General features: G+C 49.6%; 1 protein-coding gene across 17 annotated transcripts in view; it reads right to left on the bottom strand.

The window, feature by feature from the left end:
• Positions 1-10623, bottom strand: part of Klc1 (kinesin light chain 1) — a 30196-nt gene extending 19573 nt beyond the window's left edge. For all 17 annotated transcript variants that reach the window (XR_007831287.1, XR_007831288.1, XM_051151930.1 and 14 more), the window contains exons 1-10: positions 10341-10623; positions 8229-8459; positions 6699-6777; positions 5470-5695; positions 4138-4225; positions 3579-3680; positions 1211-1384; positions 1026-1125; positions 456-505; positions 312-379 (exon numbers count right to left, since the gene is read on the bottom strand). Coding sequence is in view for 15 of the 17 variants with exons in the window: in XM_051151930.1 (XP_051007887.1) it covers positions 312-379; positions 456-505; positions 1026-1125; positions 1211-1384; positions 3579-3680; positions 4138-4225; positions 5470-5695; positions 6699-6777; positions 8229-8459; positions 10341-10601 (1379 nt within the window). In the remaining 2 variants the exon portion in view is untranslated. The remainder of the gene's footprint in view (positions 1-311; positions 380-455; positions 506-1025; positions 1126-1210; positions 1385-3578; positions 3681-4137; positions 4226-5469; positions 5696-6698; positions 6778-8228; positions 8460-10340) is intronic.
• Positions 10624-17806: the final 7183 nt, after the last annotated feature.

The raw sequence follows: 17806 nt of genomic DNA, 5'->3' as shown, positions 1-17806 counted from the left end.
ACTCACAAAGATCCCTCTGCATCTGGCGCTCAGGTACTGGAATTAGAGGTCTGTGTCACCATGCCTGGGTTTTTTTTTACTTTATTTCACTACCAACTGTTACTATTGTGTGTATGGGGCACACATGAGCATTAGTCTCATGTGGAAGTCAGAGGGCAAGTGGGTGTTTCTCTCAGCTCCCAGCCATCTCACCAGCTCAATGGTCAGATTGTTAACTAGAATTTAAGGGAAATAGGGACCATGGGACTAGATCCTTAACGTCTGGTCTGTGCTGCCATTCCCTGTCTGGCCTACGGGCTGGGCAGACTCACCTGTCCACCTTGCAGGCTTTGTACCAGCCACCGTACTCTCCAAAGGACGCCCCTTCCTTCTGCTTTCCCTAATCGCAACAGAGAAAGGTCATGAGTGAAGCCAGATGCAAGCAGCAGCCCACGGCCCCCAGGCGGCAGCCTCACCTTGCACTCTTCTCTCTCTTCGGCGTGCATCCAAATGGGCTTGTTTTCATCTAGGGAAGAAGAAACAAAGCCAGCCAGGTAGTGGTGCTGCTTGGGAGGCAGAGGCAGGTGGATCTCTGAGTTCAAAGCCAGCCTAGTCTACAGAGCAAGCTCCAGGACAGCCAAGGCTACACAGAAAAACCATGTTTTTAAAAAAAACACAAACAAACCAAACTGGAGCCAGGCATGGTGACACATGCCTTTAATCCCAGCACTCGGGAGCTGGGGGGAGTCAGAGGGTTGAGTCTCAGGCTAGCCTGAGCTTCACTGGAGATTCAGAAAAGCCAAGGCTCCACAGTAATCATGGGGCAGATGACTTCGAAGGCTGTCAGTGACTGCAAGGTGTTTAAATGCTTTCTTCTATAAACTGCCTTGGTCAATAGAAACTAAGACAACATAAAATAAAATATTTAAAAAGAAAGAAAGAAAGTAAGAAAGAAAGAAAACACTGTGGGGTCTTGGATATTATGGCCAAGCGCAAGTTGGAAACAATTCTTTTTAATAATACAATTTGCTTAAGATATTTCTTACCATCCACAGATCCAAACTCGCGTTCATGTGCACGAGTGAGAATCTCCTTGTACAGTGTTTCTGCTTGTTTGAACTTCCCTTGTTTCAGGTAACAGGATGCCTTCAAACAAAGCACAGCACTTAGAGCCTTCGCACAGAAACTCGAGGGGAGTCTCAGCGGCAGGGACGCAGGCCCTGGAGCGTACCAGGTTATTCTTGGTCTTGGCCACATTGGGGTCATCGGGTCCTAGCTTCGTCTGGTAGATCTCCAGGGCCCTCTGGTAGTAATACTCCACCTCCTCATACTTGCCCTGGTTCTGGCACAGTAAGGCCAAGTTATTTAACTGCTTGGCAACATCAGGATGATCCTTTCCCAGGACCTGAGGTTAAAAACACTGAATCAGAAACACCGCCATTTCCTCATCGGCCCCTCCGCTGGAGGGTTCTTCTAAAGTAGAACTCGCTGTGCTCCACATGCAGACGGAGACCCTCACAGGACCCCAATCCTGGTGAGATGCCTGGGAGCTGAGAGAAACACAGACTTGTCCTCTGACTTCCACATGAGACTAAAGCTCCTGTGTGCCCACACACACAATAGTGGGGCAGCTGAGGTCTGCTGACCTCGCCTTGAGGGGAGAGGGGGAGCTGTGCTCATCTCCTTAACGTCTTTGTTTTCCTGTGGGAACACACACAGCACATCGTAGCGGGACTGACCTGAACTTCAGATGCTCCTGCCTCTTCCCACCAAGAGCCACAGGCTTGAGCCACCACACCTGGCTCTTTTGAGTGGTGGCGGTGTTGTTAGTTTGAGTCTCACTCTGTCGTGCAAGCCAGCCTGGAACTTGCTATTTAACCCAGACTAGTTTTGAGCTCTCGGCAGTCCGGCTTCAGCCTCTCAGGGGCTGGGATTATAGGCATGAACTGCCACACGCCTCAGCAGCTCTGTCTAACTCACAGCAGGTGCTGCTATGGAACCTACCAGAAGCTAAGGGAGCTGCTTCCGGAAGGCTTTCATTACCTTAACCCACACGCGCCACCCCAGCTGCCTGCATGCTCCATGCAGCCCCAGAAACAGAATGACCCAGGACCCCAGTTTCCCTGCACCTCACACCTGGAGCCTCCCCCACCGTGCCAACGCCTCATAAGCACGCCTACTAGTCTTTTCTGCCAAGTCTCACCACCCAAACCATCTTGCTAATCCTTCCCCTAGAATACAACACAAGAGTGTGCTGTCTTTCCCTCAGCACTCTGACCGGCACAGATGGAAGAATAAATTCACACTTAATTTCCTCCAAACCTGGTCAAGCACTGGGTGTGGTGGCGCACACCTTCAGTCCCAGCACTTGGGAGGCAGAGGCAGGCCGATCTCTGTGAGTTCAGGCCTGGTCTACAGAGTGAGTTCCAGGACAGCCAGGGCTACACAGTCTCAGAAAAAAATAAAAACAAAACCCAAAAAGCTGGCCAGGCACTGGTCTCCGAGCACGGTGCCTCGCTCGTGCACACTGCCAGCAGCATCTTCTCCACGTGCCTTGCTTGCCCTGCCTCTGAAACTATGACATCAGCTAGACAACACTCAGATCAAACACAGAGCTTCCCAGGAAAGCTGACTGGGGGGAGGGAGCCCCTTCCTCCACCTGTCCTGTGGCTCTGTCCTACAGCTGGTCCATCTTGGGCCCTAGCCAACCAAAGGACAGTGTTCCTGACAGGCAAGAAGTTCTACAAAAAGCACTTTACTCAATTTGGGGGTTCTTTGAGCTGGGTGTGGTGGCGCATGTCTTTAATCCCAGCACTCAAAGAGGCAGAGGTGGGTGAATCTCTCTTAGTTCGAGGCCAGCCTAGTCTACAAAGTGAGTCTAGGACAGCCAAGGCTACATAGAAATACCCTGTCTTGAAGAAAAAAAAAAAAAAAAAAAGATTTACTTATGTATGTGAGTGTTTTGCATGCATGTGTCTGTGCCCCACATGTATACCTGATGCCCACTGAAGCCACAAGAAAACTTTGAATTTCCTATAACTGGAGTTACAGCTGTGAGCTGCCATGTGAGTGCTGGGAACTGAGTCTTCTGTAATAGTAGCAGTGCTCTTAACTGCTGGCCATCTCTCTAGCTCCAGTAAACTTAATCTTGTTTGGTTTTGAGACAGGGTTTCTCTACGTAGCCCTGACTGTCCTGGACTCACTATGCACAGCAGCTTGGCTGTCTACCTGCCTCTGCCTCCCGACTGCTGGGATCAAAGGCGTGCGCCACCACACCTGACAGTAAAGTTATTCTTACATCAAACTATCTTTAATAACAAGCACACGACACCAGTGCAATGCAGAGACGCCACACTGTCCGCCTGCCTCTCAAGAGCCTCCTCTCTGGACACCACACAGGAAGTCGCCACCCTGCCACATGCCCCATGCCCACACGCGTGGGTTCTGTGTTAGGGCGCTCTGCCGTCCCAGGAGTCACTGTCAGGAAGTAGTAATATAACATATCCCTGTGCTCAGTGCTCAAACCTTACAACGCTGTCATATTCTCTCTCTCTCTCTCTCACACACACACACACACACACACACACACACACACTCACCTTCTCTCGAATTTCCAGGGCTCGTTTGCACAGCGGCTCAGCCTCCTTGTACTTGCCTCGCTTGCCGTACAGTACTGCCAGGTTGTTCAGAGTTGCTGCCACCTGCCAAGACAGAAGGCCACAACAAGCCACTTTAGAGATGCCACAGAGGTGAGTCCTAGACCCCCCACATGCATGGTGACACACTCATCACATCAGAGGGGTCCACTACAGAACAGATCAGTCAAGTTAAACAAATCAGCATGGGCTTGATTCTTCAATTTTCTCGAGCAGATCTCTGTGCAGATGTGACCAGACTCTGTGAGAAGACAACACAAAGTCTGGAGACCAAATCTAGAGGGACATGCGATTTGATTCTGGATCAAGGTGAAGTGGGCCAGAGATCTGAGAAGATGACTTTTCAAATCAGAAGTGACCAGAGTACATGAGCAGGCCCTACCGGTGCCATCTGGGACAGGTGGCTCTCAGACCCTCCCTGTTGAGCTGGGCACTGGAATGAGCTGGACAAAAATGTACTGGAGAAAACAAGCTGTCAAGGACGGAAGAAGCGTATACACACCGCGGGGTGGTCTCTGCCCAGGGTTTTCTCCCGGATCGCCAGGGCGTCGTTCAGCAGGTTAGCTGCATCCTTGTACTTGTTCTGATCCCTAAACCAAAACACACATTCCGTGCTCAGCTGGAGGGCACGAAGCCCAGCAGGCAACCGGCTAGCAAGCCACTGCTGACACTGAGGGCTGAGGCCAGGGTTCACACACACTTTCTACCACAAGCCATCCTGAACCTTTTTAAAAGGCAATTTTCAAACTCCCTGCAGCGCTGGCCTAGGAAGGCAGCCCAGAGCAGTGGACAGAGCCCACGTGTGGATCAGATGGAACAGACCCTTTGCCTGCAGTGGTCCGCTGAAGCTAGAAGTCAGTTGAGACCCATAGCTGCCCTAGACCTGTTCAGTCAAAGGCTCAAGCCAGGAAATCCAGATTAAAAAGGAAAAATTTAGAGCACTGTAAAACTGTACAAGAAAAATAGGTATCATAACATTCAGAGAAGAACACAGACGACTTAAAATATATACTCAAAACAATAAATACTGCAACGAGGCCTCAGTCACCCACTGACAAGGATGAAGTGACCAAGGCCAACGCTGCCTACACGCAGGCACTGGGCAGGAGCAAAAAGGGCATCCATCACCCCTCTAGAAAGCAACTGGACAGAACCATCAGAACTTTTGTTTGTTTGTTTTTGTCTTTCGAGATAGGGTTTCTCTGTGTAGCCTTGGCTATCCTGGACTCACTTTGTAGACCAGGCTGGCCTCGAACTCACAGAGATCGGCCTGCCTCTGCCTCCCGAGTGCTCAGATTAAAGGCGTGCTACCATGCAGGGCCCAAACTATCAGAACTTTATAAAAACCTATTTTAGGAGACTATCTTAAAAGGAAAAAAGTTCAAATGTGTGGCCAGTGCTTAGAGACATTAATTTGCATAGTAAAGTGTCTAAACACTGCTGGAGAGCAGAGAACCCACACACACGGCGGTTCACAATCCCTGTAACTGCGTCAGGAGAGCCTTGTCTGACCTCCAGGGCACTGCAGGTGTACAGACACATACAGGCAAAGCTCTCACACACATAAAACAAAACATTTTTAAAGTAAAAATGACTGAGTTGGTCAGTGAGGAGGGCATAATTGGCCACTCAGGAAGAGCTGGCCCAGTGCACCCTCTCTGGTCCTGTGAGACCCCTGCCACCAAGCTGGCAGACTATTCTAGATTAACTGCTGGCTGTCTGAAGTGCATGGGGAAGTGGAGAGCTGTTCCATCGTGGGCCGTGGAACACTGGGAAAAGCAGGCCAGTTCAAAGCCGCCTCTCAGGAAGCCAGCGTAGTAACCCAAGGACTAGCCTGTACACCAGGGCCAGGATGTTGAGCATGGTGGCCACATCGGGGTGGTCGTGGCCCGAAGTCTTCTCCAGGTCCTCCAGGGCCTGCTTGCAGAGTGGCACTGCTACCTCGTAACGCCCCTGCGAAGCATACTGGATCACCAGGTTGTGGAGTGTGCGCAACCTCGCGGGGATCTCGTAGCCGCCCTGCTGGGCCGCGGCTGCAGCGCTGCTGTGTTGCTGCTGGACTGCACAGAGAAGAGACGTGGCAGCGTGGTTAGCGCTGAGCCTTACATCCTACTTCCAGTTAGTGCGCATGCTCATGCACTTTCCTGGTAATCCCTGAGCAAGGCAAAGAGAAACAGCCTATCAGGGCCTGAGTCCTGCAGACCAAGGACTCCACAGGATTCCTCCAGGTGAGAAACTGAGGAAGAGCCAGATGGCTCTGACTTTCGTAAAGACCTGTAAGTCGGCTTCCTGTCGTCTGGCCTATGTGCTAATATCCCAACACACACTAACAATGGAGGGTGAGGCACAGGTAAGTGGCCCACACTGTAATCCCAGAATTGGAGGATGAGGCAGAAGGATCAGGGTCTGAGGTCTGACGCTAGAAAGACAGTTCAGTGGTGAAGAGCAAATACTTACTGTTCCTGCAAACAATTGGGGTTCAGTTCCCAGCACCCACGTGGTAGCTCATTACAGCTGTAATTACAGTTCTAGGGCCTCTGCCGCCCTCTTCTGACCTCTGCAGGCACCAGACCACTAGTGGATACGCATACATGCAAATGGAACACTCATACACTTTTTTTTTTTTTTTTTTTTTTGAGACAGGGTTTCTCTGTGTAGCCTTGGCTGTCCTGGACTCCCTTTGTAGACCAGGCTGGCCTTGAACTCACAGCGATCCTCCTGCCTTGGCCTCCCGAGTACTGGGATTAAAGGTGTGCACCACCACGCCCAGCTCATATACATTTTTTTAAAAAACTTTTTTGGTTTTTCCAAGACAGGGTTTCTCTGTGTAGCCTTGGCTGTCCTGGGCTCACTCTGTACACCAGGCTGGCCTCGAGCTCACAGAAATCCGCCTGCCTCTCTGAGTGCTGGGATTACAGATGTGCATCACTACTGCCAGGCTAAAATAACTTTTTAAAATCCATTCCACAGGCTAAGCACAGGCTCTGCAAACCATGACAAGAGTGTCCTCAGAGAGAAAGCAGCAGCCCTGGGCGCCAGTGACAGCCACACGCTGCAACTCACTTCCTTGTCCTGGGTCGTCCTCGTCGTTTGGGAAGAGGTCGTCCAGCGGCTCTTTGGCAGAGTCAGAGTCTTTGTCCTCCTACAAGAGACCCAGGGCAGCCTTCACTCCACAGAGCCACACGCCACCTACAACCCCTCAGCATGGTGCTCCCTTTCATCTACTACAGGCCAGACTGGATCGCCATGTCTTAGAACTCGGTGTGCAGTCATCTGCAGTACAGCTGTCCATCGGTTTAGTTTACTAAATTTTACTAAACTCGCATACCTTGCACAAGGCCTGCGGCTAGATAACCAACTCCCCGCCCCCTTTAAAAATTTTTTTTAAAAAAGCAGATAAAAAGGAGCAAAAGAGGGTTTCCTAGACTAGAACTGAGGAAACAACTGCAGGCCACGGCATGACAAGACAGGCCCTGACTGCATTTCTAGACCTTAGCTTCTTCAACTGTTCCTATGACGTTCTAACAGACAAGCAAAGTCTTGCTGGAAAAAAAAAAAATAATGATCAGGAAAAAAAACTGATGCGGGGCTGGAGAGATGGCTCAGAAGTTAAGAGCACCGATTGCTCTTCCAGAGGTCCTGAGCTCAATTCCCAGCAACCACATGGTGGCTCACAACCATCTATAATGTGATCTGATGTCCTCTTCTGGCCTGAGGTGTACAATGTAGACCACTGTATAAATAATCAATAAATCTTAAAAAAAAAAAAAAAAAAAACGGATGCACCTATAATTCCCAAAGCAATAGAGGGAGGAAGTCCCTGGTCCCGTGCCTGTGGTGGAATACACTAGGGGCCTCAAAAAGAGCTAAAACCTGTCACTTTTACACCGTAGCTTCAACAGAGTTCTGCATGGTGCACAAGGCAAGAACAGTGACGACAGAGTGAGGAGAGCAGCCAGCCTGGTCGGGTAAGGAACGGGCATGACTATGAGGGTGACAGCCCGGCCTCTGGAGAGAGAAACCTCACCTTTAGAAAACTCCCACAGGGGTGCATAACGTAGTCTTCAAAGATACCAAGCCCATGAAAGACAAACAACTGGAGACTGTTCAAATGAAAGATGGCCAAAGAGGGTGTGAGAACCAGGGCCACTACGCAGTAGAGCGCATCTGCATGAGCAGGTCCATCTCCATCACCAAAACACAGAAGCCCACTAAACTAGCCCAGAGTACCAACAAGTACCACTCAGTGCAAAAAGAGCCAAAGGGGCAAAACAACACAGCAGGGAGCAGGATGCACCAGCAGGAAAGCTGAGTCCGGGGTCTGAGCACAAACACAAGGAACTAAAACCAACCTGTGAGCAACAGCAAACTCCCCAGCTGGAAGCCAAGGCCAGCTTTCCTACTCCACCTTTCCAGGCAGGGTCTTTGCTATGGAGCTCTGGCTGGCCTGGTAGTCACTATGCAGACCAGGCTGGCCTTGAACTTGCAGCGATTCTCCTGCCTGCGCCTCCCAGCACAGGGATTACTGGGATGGCCTTCTAAGGCTTGCTCTGAGGTTGCCTCTTGGCCTTGCTGAGCTTGGGCACCACTCACCGAGGGAGAGATGTCGTCGTCGTATTTCTTCAGCTGGTTCATGAACTCCAGGTGCTTCTTCTCTTCCTCCAGCTGAGCCACGGACTGCTCACTTTTCTGTAGCTTCTGCTGCGTGTTGGCCAGCTCGTCCCGCAGCCACTGGTTCTCCTGGCACAGACGACGGACCTGAGCACGTAGTTTCTGCTTCTCTGACTCCACAGCATTCAGGTGATTGGACAGGGCCATCATCACCTGACCAGAAGAGACGTTTATACACTGCAGCACATGCATGTGGACATGCAGCTCCAATCACACTCACAACGTGTCCTCTACATGCATGTAAACAAGATCTGCATTCCTCCTTTCACCCTCCATGGGTTACAGAGGCTCACCGTACCGTAAGCCTGGAGCAGCTACACCCCATCTTTCTGTGGACTGGAAACACACGTCTCCTCTCCTGAGCATCCCACTTCCTATGCAGACCAGCCAGCCTGACTTTGCATGAGCCTCCTTCCACCTGAGTGTGTTGTGTGTATTCAGAGTGCAGGCAGGCAAGGGCCCAAAGTTGGAGCTGGGAAGGCAGCATGCACACCATCCTCACCACTGAGACAGGAGAAGAACCTCTGTGGCTACCACCAACTGTGGACAATACCGCCCACTCCAGGCGATACTGAGGCAAAGAAGCAGAAGGAGCCGGGCGCTTCAGCCTGCGCTGTCTGCAGACCCTGTATTTGCCTGTCCTGGTCAAAACATAGTAACTGAGCCACCACCCTCCTCTGTATAAAATACAAAACACCACAAGGCAGGATCTTTCCTACTTCTGTAATTAAAACCTAGCAGGATCTTTCCTACTTCTGTAATTAAAACCTATCACTTCCAAGCCAAAAAAAAAAAAAAAAAAGGAAAAATTCCACGTTCCTAGCACCTTTCAACAACAGAACTGGATGCTGGCAAGCTTTGTAATGGAGCTTGCTACCAAGCCTGAATGCATGAGTCCAGTCCTTGCAACTCACGTGGTAGATCCCCATGCGTCATTGTCTTAACCTTCCTGTGCATGCGCGCGCGCGCGCACACACACACACACACACCAGCTAAGCCTGGCACAGTGGTGCTCACCTTTAAACCCAGCAGAGGCAGAGACAGAGGCAGGCAGATTCTCTATGAGTTTGAGGCCATCCTGGAACTACATGGAGTTTCTAGGACAGCCAAGACTACTACATAGACACTGTGACCGCAGATACATGCCTGTCTAGATAGATAGATAGCAGGGAGGCAGGCAGGCATATAAAAACAAACAGGCGGATCACTGTGAGTTCAAAATCAGCCTGGTCTACAAAGCAAATCTAGGACAGACAAGCCTACACAGAGAAACCCTGTCTCAGAAAACAAACAAAAACTCAGAACTTGCTGGGCTGGTGGTGCACGCCCTTAGGAGGCGCAGGGGCACAGCAGAGACAGGCAAATCAATGTGAGTTTGAGGCCAGCCTGGTCTACAAAGAGACAGCCAAGGTAACACAGAGAAACCTTGCTTCAAAAAACAAAAAACCAACTCTAAACTTCGGGGAGACACTGGGCTCACGTGTGGTCCTGGGCTCCTCCCCAGTACAACTCAACAGACAACAGCTGAAGGCCATAACTAATGTGAAAGTGAAGACTGGAACACAGGTGGGGACTTTCTTCACAAAAGGCAAAGCTGGGGATCCTGCCATCTGCCTCTTGTACAAGCAGAACAATAGGGAAGAAGCCAAGCCCCATTGCACTGAGTTTTATGTTTTGTTTTGTTTTGTTTTCAAGACAGGGTCTCTCTGTGTAGCCTTGGCTGTCTCACTCTGTAGACCACACTGGCTTGAACTCAGAGATCTGCCTGCCTCTGCCTCCCTGGTGCTGGGATTAAAGGCAGATGCTACCTCGGCCCAGCTGGGGCACTGGATTTTAACTAGCTTTACTGACAGGGGCCACAAGTCCTCAAGTCCTCTAGGGAAGCATGTACAGGCACGTACGTGTCCACTGTCCTCATGCCTACATCAGAGTTAGTCAAACACTCAGCAATGTGGTCCTAGGCTCGATGTGTGACTAGGTGCTGGTCCACACGCACCCCCAAAGCACAACCGTGACTAATGCGCCCTCTGGTACCTGCGCCTCGCTCAGGCCAAGCTCTAGCATCTCCAAGGACTTGCGGATCATGCTGGACTTCTCCTCCACCAGGTTGCTCTCATCATCCTTCTTTAAGCACTTCAGCGTCTCCAGCAAACTCTGCAGGATGGAGTTGTGCTCGTTCTTCAGGGCTTCCAGGCCCTGGATCACCTGCTTCGTCTTAGAGATGATCTCATCCTGCGTCAGCTTCTCCAGCTTCTCCTCCTTTACGTGCACCATCGTGGACATACTGTCATACATTCTAGAGTGCAGAAGAAACCAGACACTTCATAAGACCTTTACTGATGTTACATCTTTTTTTTTTTAATTTATTATTATGTATACATTGCTCTATCTGCATGTACACCTGCAGGCCAGAAGAGGGCATCAGATCACATTATAGATGGTTGTGAGCCACCATGTGGTTGCTGGGAATTGAACTCAGGACCTCCTGAAGAGCAGTCAGTGCGCTTAGCCTCTGAGCCATCTCTCCAGCCCTGATGTTACATCTTTAAACAGCAAACAGTGACAGTTTCAAATCATTTACAGAACTGGTGGGACAGCTCATCAGTTAAAACACTGGCTCTTCCAGAGGATCTGAACTCAGTTCGCAGCACCCACTTGTCAGTTCACAATTATCTGTAACTGTCTTTTGATCTCTGTAAGCACTGTGCACAGAAACACAGAGATAAACATATAAACAAATACAGACACACATGCACGCACACACGCACACACACATATAGAGGAGAAATACCAACACACAAACAAAATTAAGTAGATCTTTAAAAACTATAAACCAGCCGGGCGTGGTGGCGCACGCCTTTAATCCCAGCACTCGGGAGGCAGAGGCAGGCGGATCGCTGTGAGTTCGAGGCCAGCCTGGTCTACAAAGTGAGTCCAGGATGGCCAAGGCTACACAGAGAAACCCTGTCTCAAAAAAACAAAAACAAAAAAAAACTATAAACCAGGCAATGTTGGCTCACACCTCTAATCCCAGCACTCAGGAGGCAGAGGCAGGCGGATCTCTGTGAGTTTGAGGCCAGCCTGGTCTACAAAGTGAGTCCAGGACAGCCAGGGCTACACAGAGAGACCCTGTCTGGGGGAGAAAAAGATCACGCACATGCACACATGCATACATGCACACACTGTCCTTTTTCACTGAGAGAACACAACAACAGAGTCCTCGATTAGTGTACTTGCTGTGCACTCATAGGGCACGTGGCCTGTAAGGCCACTGCTGCACATGTGTACTGGGTGGCAAGCTAGGAAGATGGGATGCTGGCCAGAAAGTGACTGCAGCTCCCTGAAAGCAGATGTGTGCTCTCTTCTTCGAGGTCCTCAACAGCGAAGTGAGATACTGTCTGGCCACCTTTAATGGAGACCACGCTGTAAGCGTAATCAGGTTCCCATGAGCAGGAAGAGGGCGGGGGGTACCAGGACTCAACTGGCGAAGGAGAAAAAAATGTGGGCCTTCTCCCCTTATCGCTTCCCTCTGATAGCAAGGTTTACATTCCCAGTAATGAAATATGAATGTCTGATCTTCCCCAGAAAAAAATGAGTCAAGCATTATATCAAAACGTATTCTCGAGCTAGGCCCTGGACACAGCATTTGTAAGAACACAGAGACCACAGGACAAGCTACAAACCGGGAGCACGGTGGGCTAAAGAGTAGCAGCCAGTCCCACAGGGAGAGCAGCCTCATCACAGAGCAACCTCAAGACAGGAAAACTGAGGGGCAGCAGAAGCTGGGCCTGAGGCCTGTCAGAGGCCACTGGAGAACACAGGAGACTAGCTCAGGCTGCACATCAAAGCCAAGCCAAGGCCCTGAGACAGAGAGACGGACACACACACACAGACACACATACATACAGGCAAAAGACAGACGGGACGGGGGCCCGCAGAGAGGCAGAGGGAAGAGGAGACATGCAGGTGGGAGAGAGACTGGAGAGCGCTGGGGAAGTGGGAAGGGAGAATTCCAAAGTATCCGAATGTGTCTGGGGCTCCAGCGATCCTGAGAACTGAGGCAGCTGGGATGGCAGGAGCCAGGCACTAAAGCACAGCTCTGCGCAGCGCTCCTGTGGGCTGCTGGGAGCAGGGTGACTCGCTGAGACTGCACTGGCTACTCTTTGAGCCCTTCCTTGCCAGGCTGCTCCAGAACCCTGAAGACAGGCATTGCTCTTCCTGAGGTGGGACTTGCCTCCTTATAAATTATGCCCACTGAGTTCACTTCATCCCTCTAACATACGAGCAAGGCACGGGGTTAAAACCTGCAGTTCTGGACCACAGGGGCTCTGCCAAGAAGGCTGCTGTGAATCTGAGGCCTGTCCGAGCTACAGCATTTAACTTTGTTTCAACTAACCACAGATAATTAATTTAAATAAAGTAAGTATGGAATGCCTTAACACAGATGACACTTAAAATATTATAATGCAGGAACAGGCTCACCAAGGTTCCAATTTCCCAAGCTCTCAGCTCACAGGCCCCATGGGCACGCCTCATACCAGGCACAGGTCCCTGCAGAGGGTTTGTACTTAGATGCCTCGGTCTTTCCACGTCTAAGCCCAGTAAGCGGCTAGAAGCAGTGCTGCCACAGCTGCCTACTAGGACAGCAGGAAGGTTCCTCCAGCCAGCCTCAATGCTGTGAAAACTCATGCCAGACTAACGAACAAGTGTGAGAATTTTCCGTGTCTGTAATGTTGAAAACAGAATCCACAACCTTGTGCATGCTTGGTAAACAGCCCCCCAGCTAAGTACGTTGTGTTGGTTTAATATTCTGAGCCCTGGTCTCACAATGTAGCCCTGGTGACTGCACTCAGATACTGGTACTGGAACGCCCTTGCCCTCAGGCAGATATTGCAAGCATACACCAGAATGCCCAGCTCTCCCGCCCCCCCCCCCTTTTTTAGATTTTTCTTGTCTTTTTAAAAGATTTATTTACTTATTTTATGTATATGAGTGCTCTGTTTTCATGTACACCAGAAGAGGGCATCAGATCACATTACAGATGGTTGTGAGCCACCATGTGGTTGCTGGGAACTGAACTCAGGACCTTTGGAGGAACAGACAATGCTCTTAACCTCTGAGCCATCTCTCCAACCCGGAAGTATACAATTTAAGGTCCTCTTTGGCTACATAGCAACAGCTAACCTGGGATACATGAGGCCCTGTCTCAAAAATTAATAAACAAAATGGGACTTGATCATAAGGAAGACCTAGATTGGGTTCCCAGCACCCACAAGCTGGCTCATAACCATCTCTAACTCCAAGTCCATGGAGTCTAACACCCCCTTCTGGCCTCCATGAGTACTGCATGTATGTGGTATACATATATACTGGGCAAATACTCATAAAACAAAACAAATCTTTAGAAATTAAAGTACAAGCCGGGCGTGGTGGAGCATCCCTTTAATCCCAGCACTCAGGAGGCAGAGGCAGGTGGATCACTGTGAGTTCGAGCCCAGCCTGGTCTACAAAGTGATTCCAGGACAATCAAGGCTACACTGAGAAGCCCTGTCTTTTGTGTGTGTGTGGGGGGGGGGTTACAGTACAGACCTACAAGGTTTCCAGGAGAACCTAAGCACAAAGCCATCTGTGGTAGCAGGGGCTCTTGCCCCAGATCAGACAGCCAGGGGAATCCTGTCCTCAACAGCTAAGGCCAGAAACCCATCATCAGCCACAAGCAGTTAGACACAGATCTCTACCTCTCTTCAATCCCATAAGACCAGGAGATGTAGGCCCAGAGGGATGGCTCAGCACTGGCTGCTCTTCCAGAGGGCCTAAGTTAAATTCCCAGCACGCACACAGTGGCTCACAACCATCTATAACTATAGTCCCATGGCATCTAATGCCCTCTTCTGGTGTGCAAATGTACATACAGCAAAATACTCATATACAGAGTGAATATAAATAAACCTGAGAGAGAGAGAAAGAGAAGAAGAAGAAGAAGAAGAAGAAGAAGAAGAAGAAGGAGAAGGAGAAGGAGAAGGAGAAGGAGAAGGAGAAGGAGAAGGAGGAGGAGGAGGAAGAGGAGGAGGGAGGGGGGGAGGGAAGGAGGGAGGGAGGGAGAGAGAAGGAGGGAGGGGAGGGAGGCTGGGCCAGCAGTGGTGGCATACACCTTTAATCCCAGCACTAAGGAGGAGGAGGCAGGTGGATCTCTATGAGTTTGAGGCCAGCCTGGTCTACAGAGCAAGTTTATTACAGCCAAGGCTATACAGAGAAACCCTGTTTTGAAAAACAAAAACAAAAACAAAAAAAGAGAGATGGAGGCTGATGCCATGCAAATCTGATGGCCTGAAGTCTGACCCCTAGAACACAGGGTGGGAGGAGCCAACTTCCAAAAGCTGTGCTCTTGCCTCCACAGTTACCAGTGACCGTGTGTTCCGTGTGCATCTGTCCCCACATACACACACAAACACACATGCAAACAAAAGACTAAGGGATGGAGATCCGAGGGGGGAGACAAGGTAGACTAGACAGGCAAAGGGAAGGCCAAGGGCTGGCGTCACTGCAGAACTGCACTAGAGCAGGACACCAGCAGCCATTCAAACAGTAAAATCAAAACCACTCAGAACAGGGGGGCAGGGCTGGATCTGGAGAGGTGGCTCAGCAGTTAAAAGCACTGGTTACTCTGCAGAGGACCTGGTTCTATGCCACGCACTAGCATGGCAATTGACAACTGTCTGTAACTTGGGTTAGGGGGTCGTGACACCTTCTTGCACATACACATACATGCAGCAAAACACCCATATGCACAAAAATAAAGGTTACAAGAAAAATTAATTAACACCTTTAAAAAACAAATCACCCAGGCTGGAGAGTTGGCTCAATGGTTAAGAGCACTGTCTGCTCCTCCAAAGGTCCTGGGTTCAATTCCCAGCACCCACATGGCAGCTCACAACTGTCTGTAACTCCATGATCTGACACCCTCAACACCAACGCACATAAATTAAAATTAAATAAAAATATTTTTTTAAAAAAATCACCCAATGGGGCAGTGGCGATGCATGCCTTTAGTCCCAACACTTGGGAGGCAAAAGCAGGTGGATCTCTGAGTTTGAGGCTAGATTGGTCTACAGAGTGAGTTCCAGGACTGCCAAGGCTACACAGAGAAACCCTGTCTCAAAAAAAAAGCAAACCAAAACAAAAAAACCAAAAAACAAATCACCCCAACTGGGCATGATGGTAGATGCCTTTAATCCCAGAACTCAGGGAGGCAGAAGCAAGCAGATCACTGTAAGTTCTAGTACCAGCCTGGTCTACAAAGCAAGTCCAGGACAGCCAGGACTACACAGAGAAACAAGCAAACCAAACCAATCACCCAGACCGGGCCAGAGCCAACATGGCAGATGGAGCCTTACCCACTCTCTTTGTTATACTCAGGTAGCCCCTCATGCAGCAGTCACATTAGCCATGCACAGACCACCTTCTCCCACACGGAAGTGACACCACTACAGGCCCGGAAAACCACACATAAAGAAAAGACAAAGTCGAGCTGGGCGTGGTGGCGCAGGCCTTTAATCCCAGCACTCGGGAGGCAGAGGCAGGCGGATCGCTGTGAGTTCGAGGCCAGCCTGGTCTACAAAGTGAGTCCAGGACAGCCAAGGCTACACAGAGAAACCCTGTCTCGGGGGAGTGGGGAGGGGAAGACAAGGACACTGTCTGCTCTTCCAAAGATCCTGAGTTCAATTCCCAGCTCATAACCATCTATAATGAGATCTGGTGCCCTCATCTGGTGTGCAGGTGTACATGTGGACTAAATGCTGTATAAATAAATAATTTTTTTTAAAGTTCTATTCTAGGTCCAATGTTCATTAGTCTATTTTTATTGTGGCAGATGGATCCTTCTTGTATCTGAGAGTTTAAGATTTTAGTCCCCACCCTCGTCGGCAACTGTAAGCAGCATGAAGTGTGTGCAGGGAGGTATTTGTGACGCCTCAGTCAGAGAGGGCTCAGACTGTTCTAGTGTGGCCTTCAGTCACGTCAGCTGGTCCCGGCTCTTCGTGGTGTTGTGGAACGTGATAGTCGTCAAATGATCTGTATATTTCTTAGTTTCATAAAATAAATAATGAAACAAGTATGAAAATGCTCCAAAAACTATATAGTCCATGCTGGCCTCTAATTCACTGTGTAATTGAAGATAACCTTGAACTTCTTTTGAAAAAGTTCTTATGTATACATATACACACACACACACACACACACACACACACACACACACACACACACACACACACACAGAGAGAGCTTCCCAAGTGCTGGGATCAAAGGTGTGAGTCACCATACCTCGTGTTTTAGGAACTTAATTCAGATGCTGGGCTTGTCCTTTAGAATGGGGGATTTTATGTCATGTGATTTACACCTCAACTAAAAAGAGAGAGAGAATGAGGTAGAAATTATCAGGTCTGAGTGAGTACACAGAGCAAAGGGGGCTGGAGGACCATATACAAGCAGCCTGCAGGTCTGAGATGCTGCATAACTCACACACACACAGAGAAGGTGAAGGTGCAGGTGCATGCTGGGAAAGAGGGCAGACAGCATGGAAGCTCTTGCACACATCACTAGAAGGACACTGCATGGGAGATGTTCTCCAAAGTTCTCTATGTTTCTGGTGGGTTGAGTACTGGGATTACAGGCAAGCGCCACCACAACGGCGCTGTTGTTTGGTTTTCTTTTTTCTTTTTCTTTTCTTTTTTTTTTTTTTTTTAAGATTTATTTATTTATCATTTGTACAGTATTCTGTCCTTGTGTTTGCCTGCAGGCCAGAATGGAACACCAGGTCTCATTTTAGATGGTTCTGAGCCATCATGTGGTTGCTGGGAATTGAACTCAGGACCTTTGGCAGAACAGCTGGTGCTCTTAACATCTGAGCCATCTCTCCAGGCCCCTCTTTTTCTTTTTTTAAAGATTCATTTATTTATTATGTATACAGTGTTCTGCCTGCATGTGTGCCTGCACACCAGAAGAGGGCATTAGATCTCATTATAGATGGTTGTGAGCCACCATGTGGTTGCTGGGAATTGAACTCAGGACCTCTGGAAGAGCAGCCTTTAAGTGCTCTTAACCTCTGAGTCATCTCTCCAACCCTGTTGTTTGGTTTTCAAGACAGGGTTTCTCTGTATAGTCCTGGATGGCCTGGAACTCGCTCTGTAGACCAGGCTGCCCCCAAACTCAGGACATCTGCCTGCCTCTGGATTAGCAGCTGTACCAAACTAGGCTGGCTACAAATGCATGATCCTTCTGACTCTGCCCCTCAGCATCACTTCCTGGAGTGCGCCACCACACCCAGCCTCCTGTCCTTTCTAAGAATCACTACAGGCCAGGCAGTGGTAGAGCATGCCTTTAATTCCAGCACTCGGGAGGCAGAGGCAAGTGGATCGCTGTGAGTTCAAGGCCAGCCTTGTCTACAAAGTGAGTCCAGGACAGCTAAGGCTACACAGAGAAACCTTGTCTCAAAAAAACCAAAA

The sequence above is a fragment of the Acomys russatus genome, chromosome 1 (genome assembly GCF_903995435.1).
Source record: "Acomys russatus chromosome 1, mAcoRus1.1, whole genome shotgun sequence".
NCBI classification, from domain to species: domain Eukaryota; kingdom Metazoa; phylum Chordata; class Mammalia; order Rodentia; family Muridae; genus Acomys; species Acomys russatus.
Note: the sequence above shows the minus strand (reverse complement) of the source record. Positions and strands in the feature narration are given on the sequence as shown.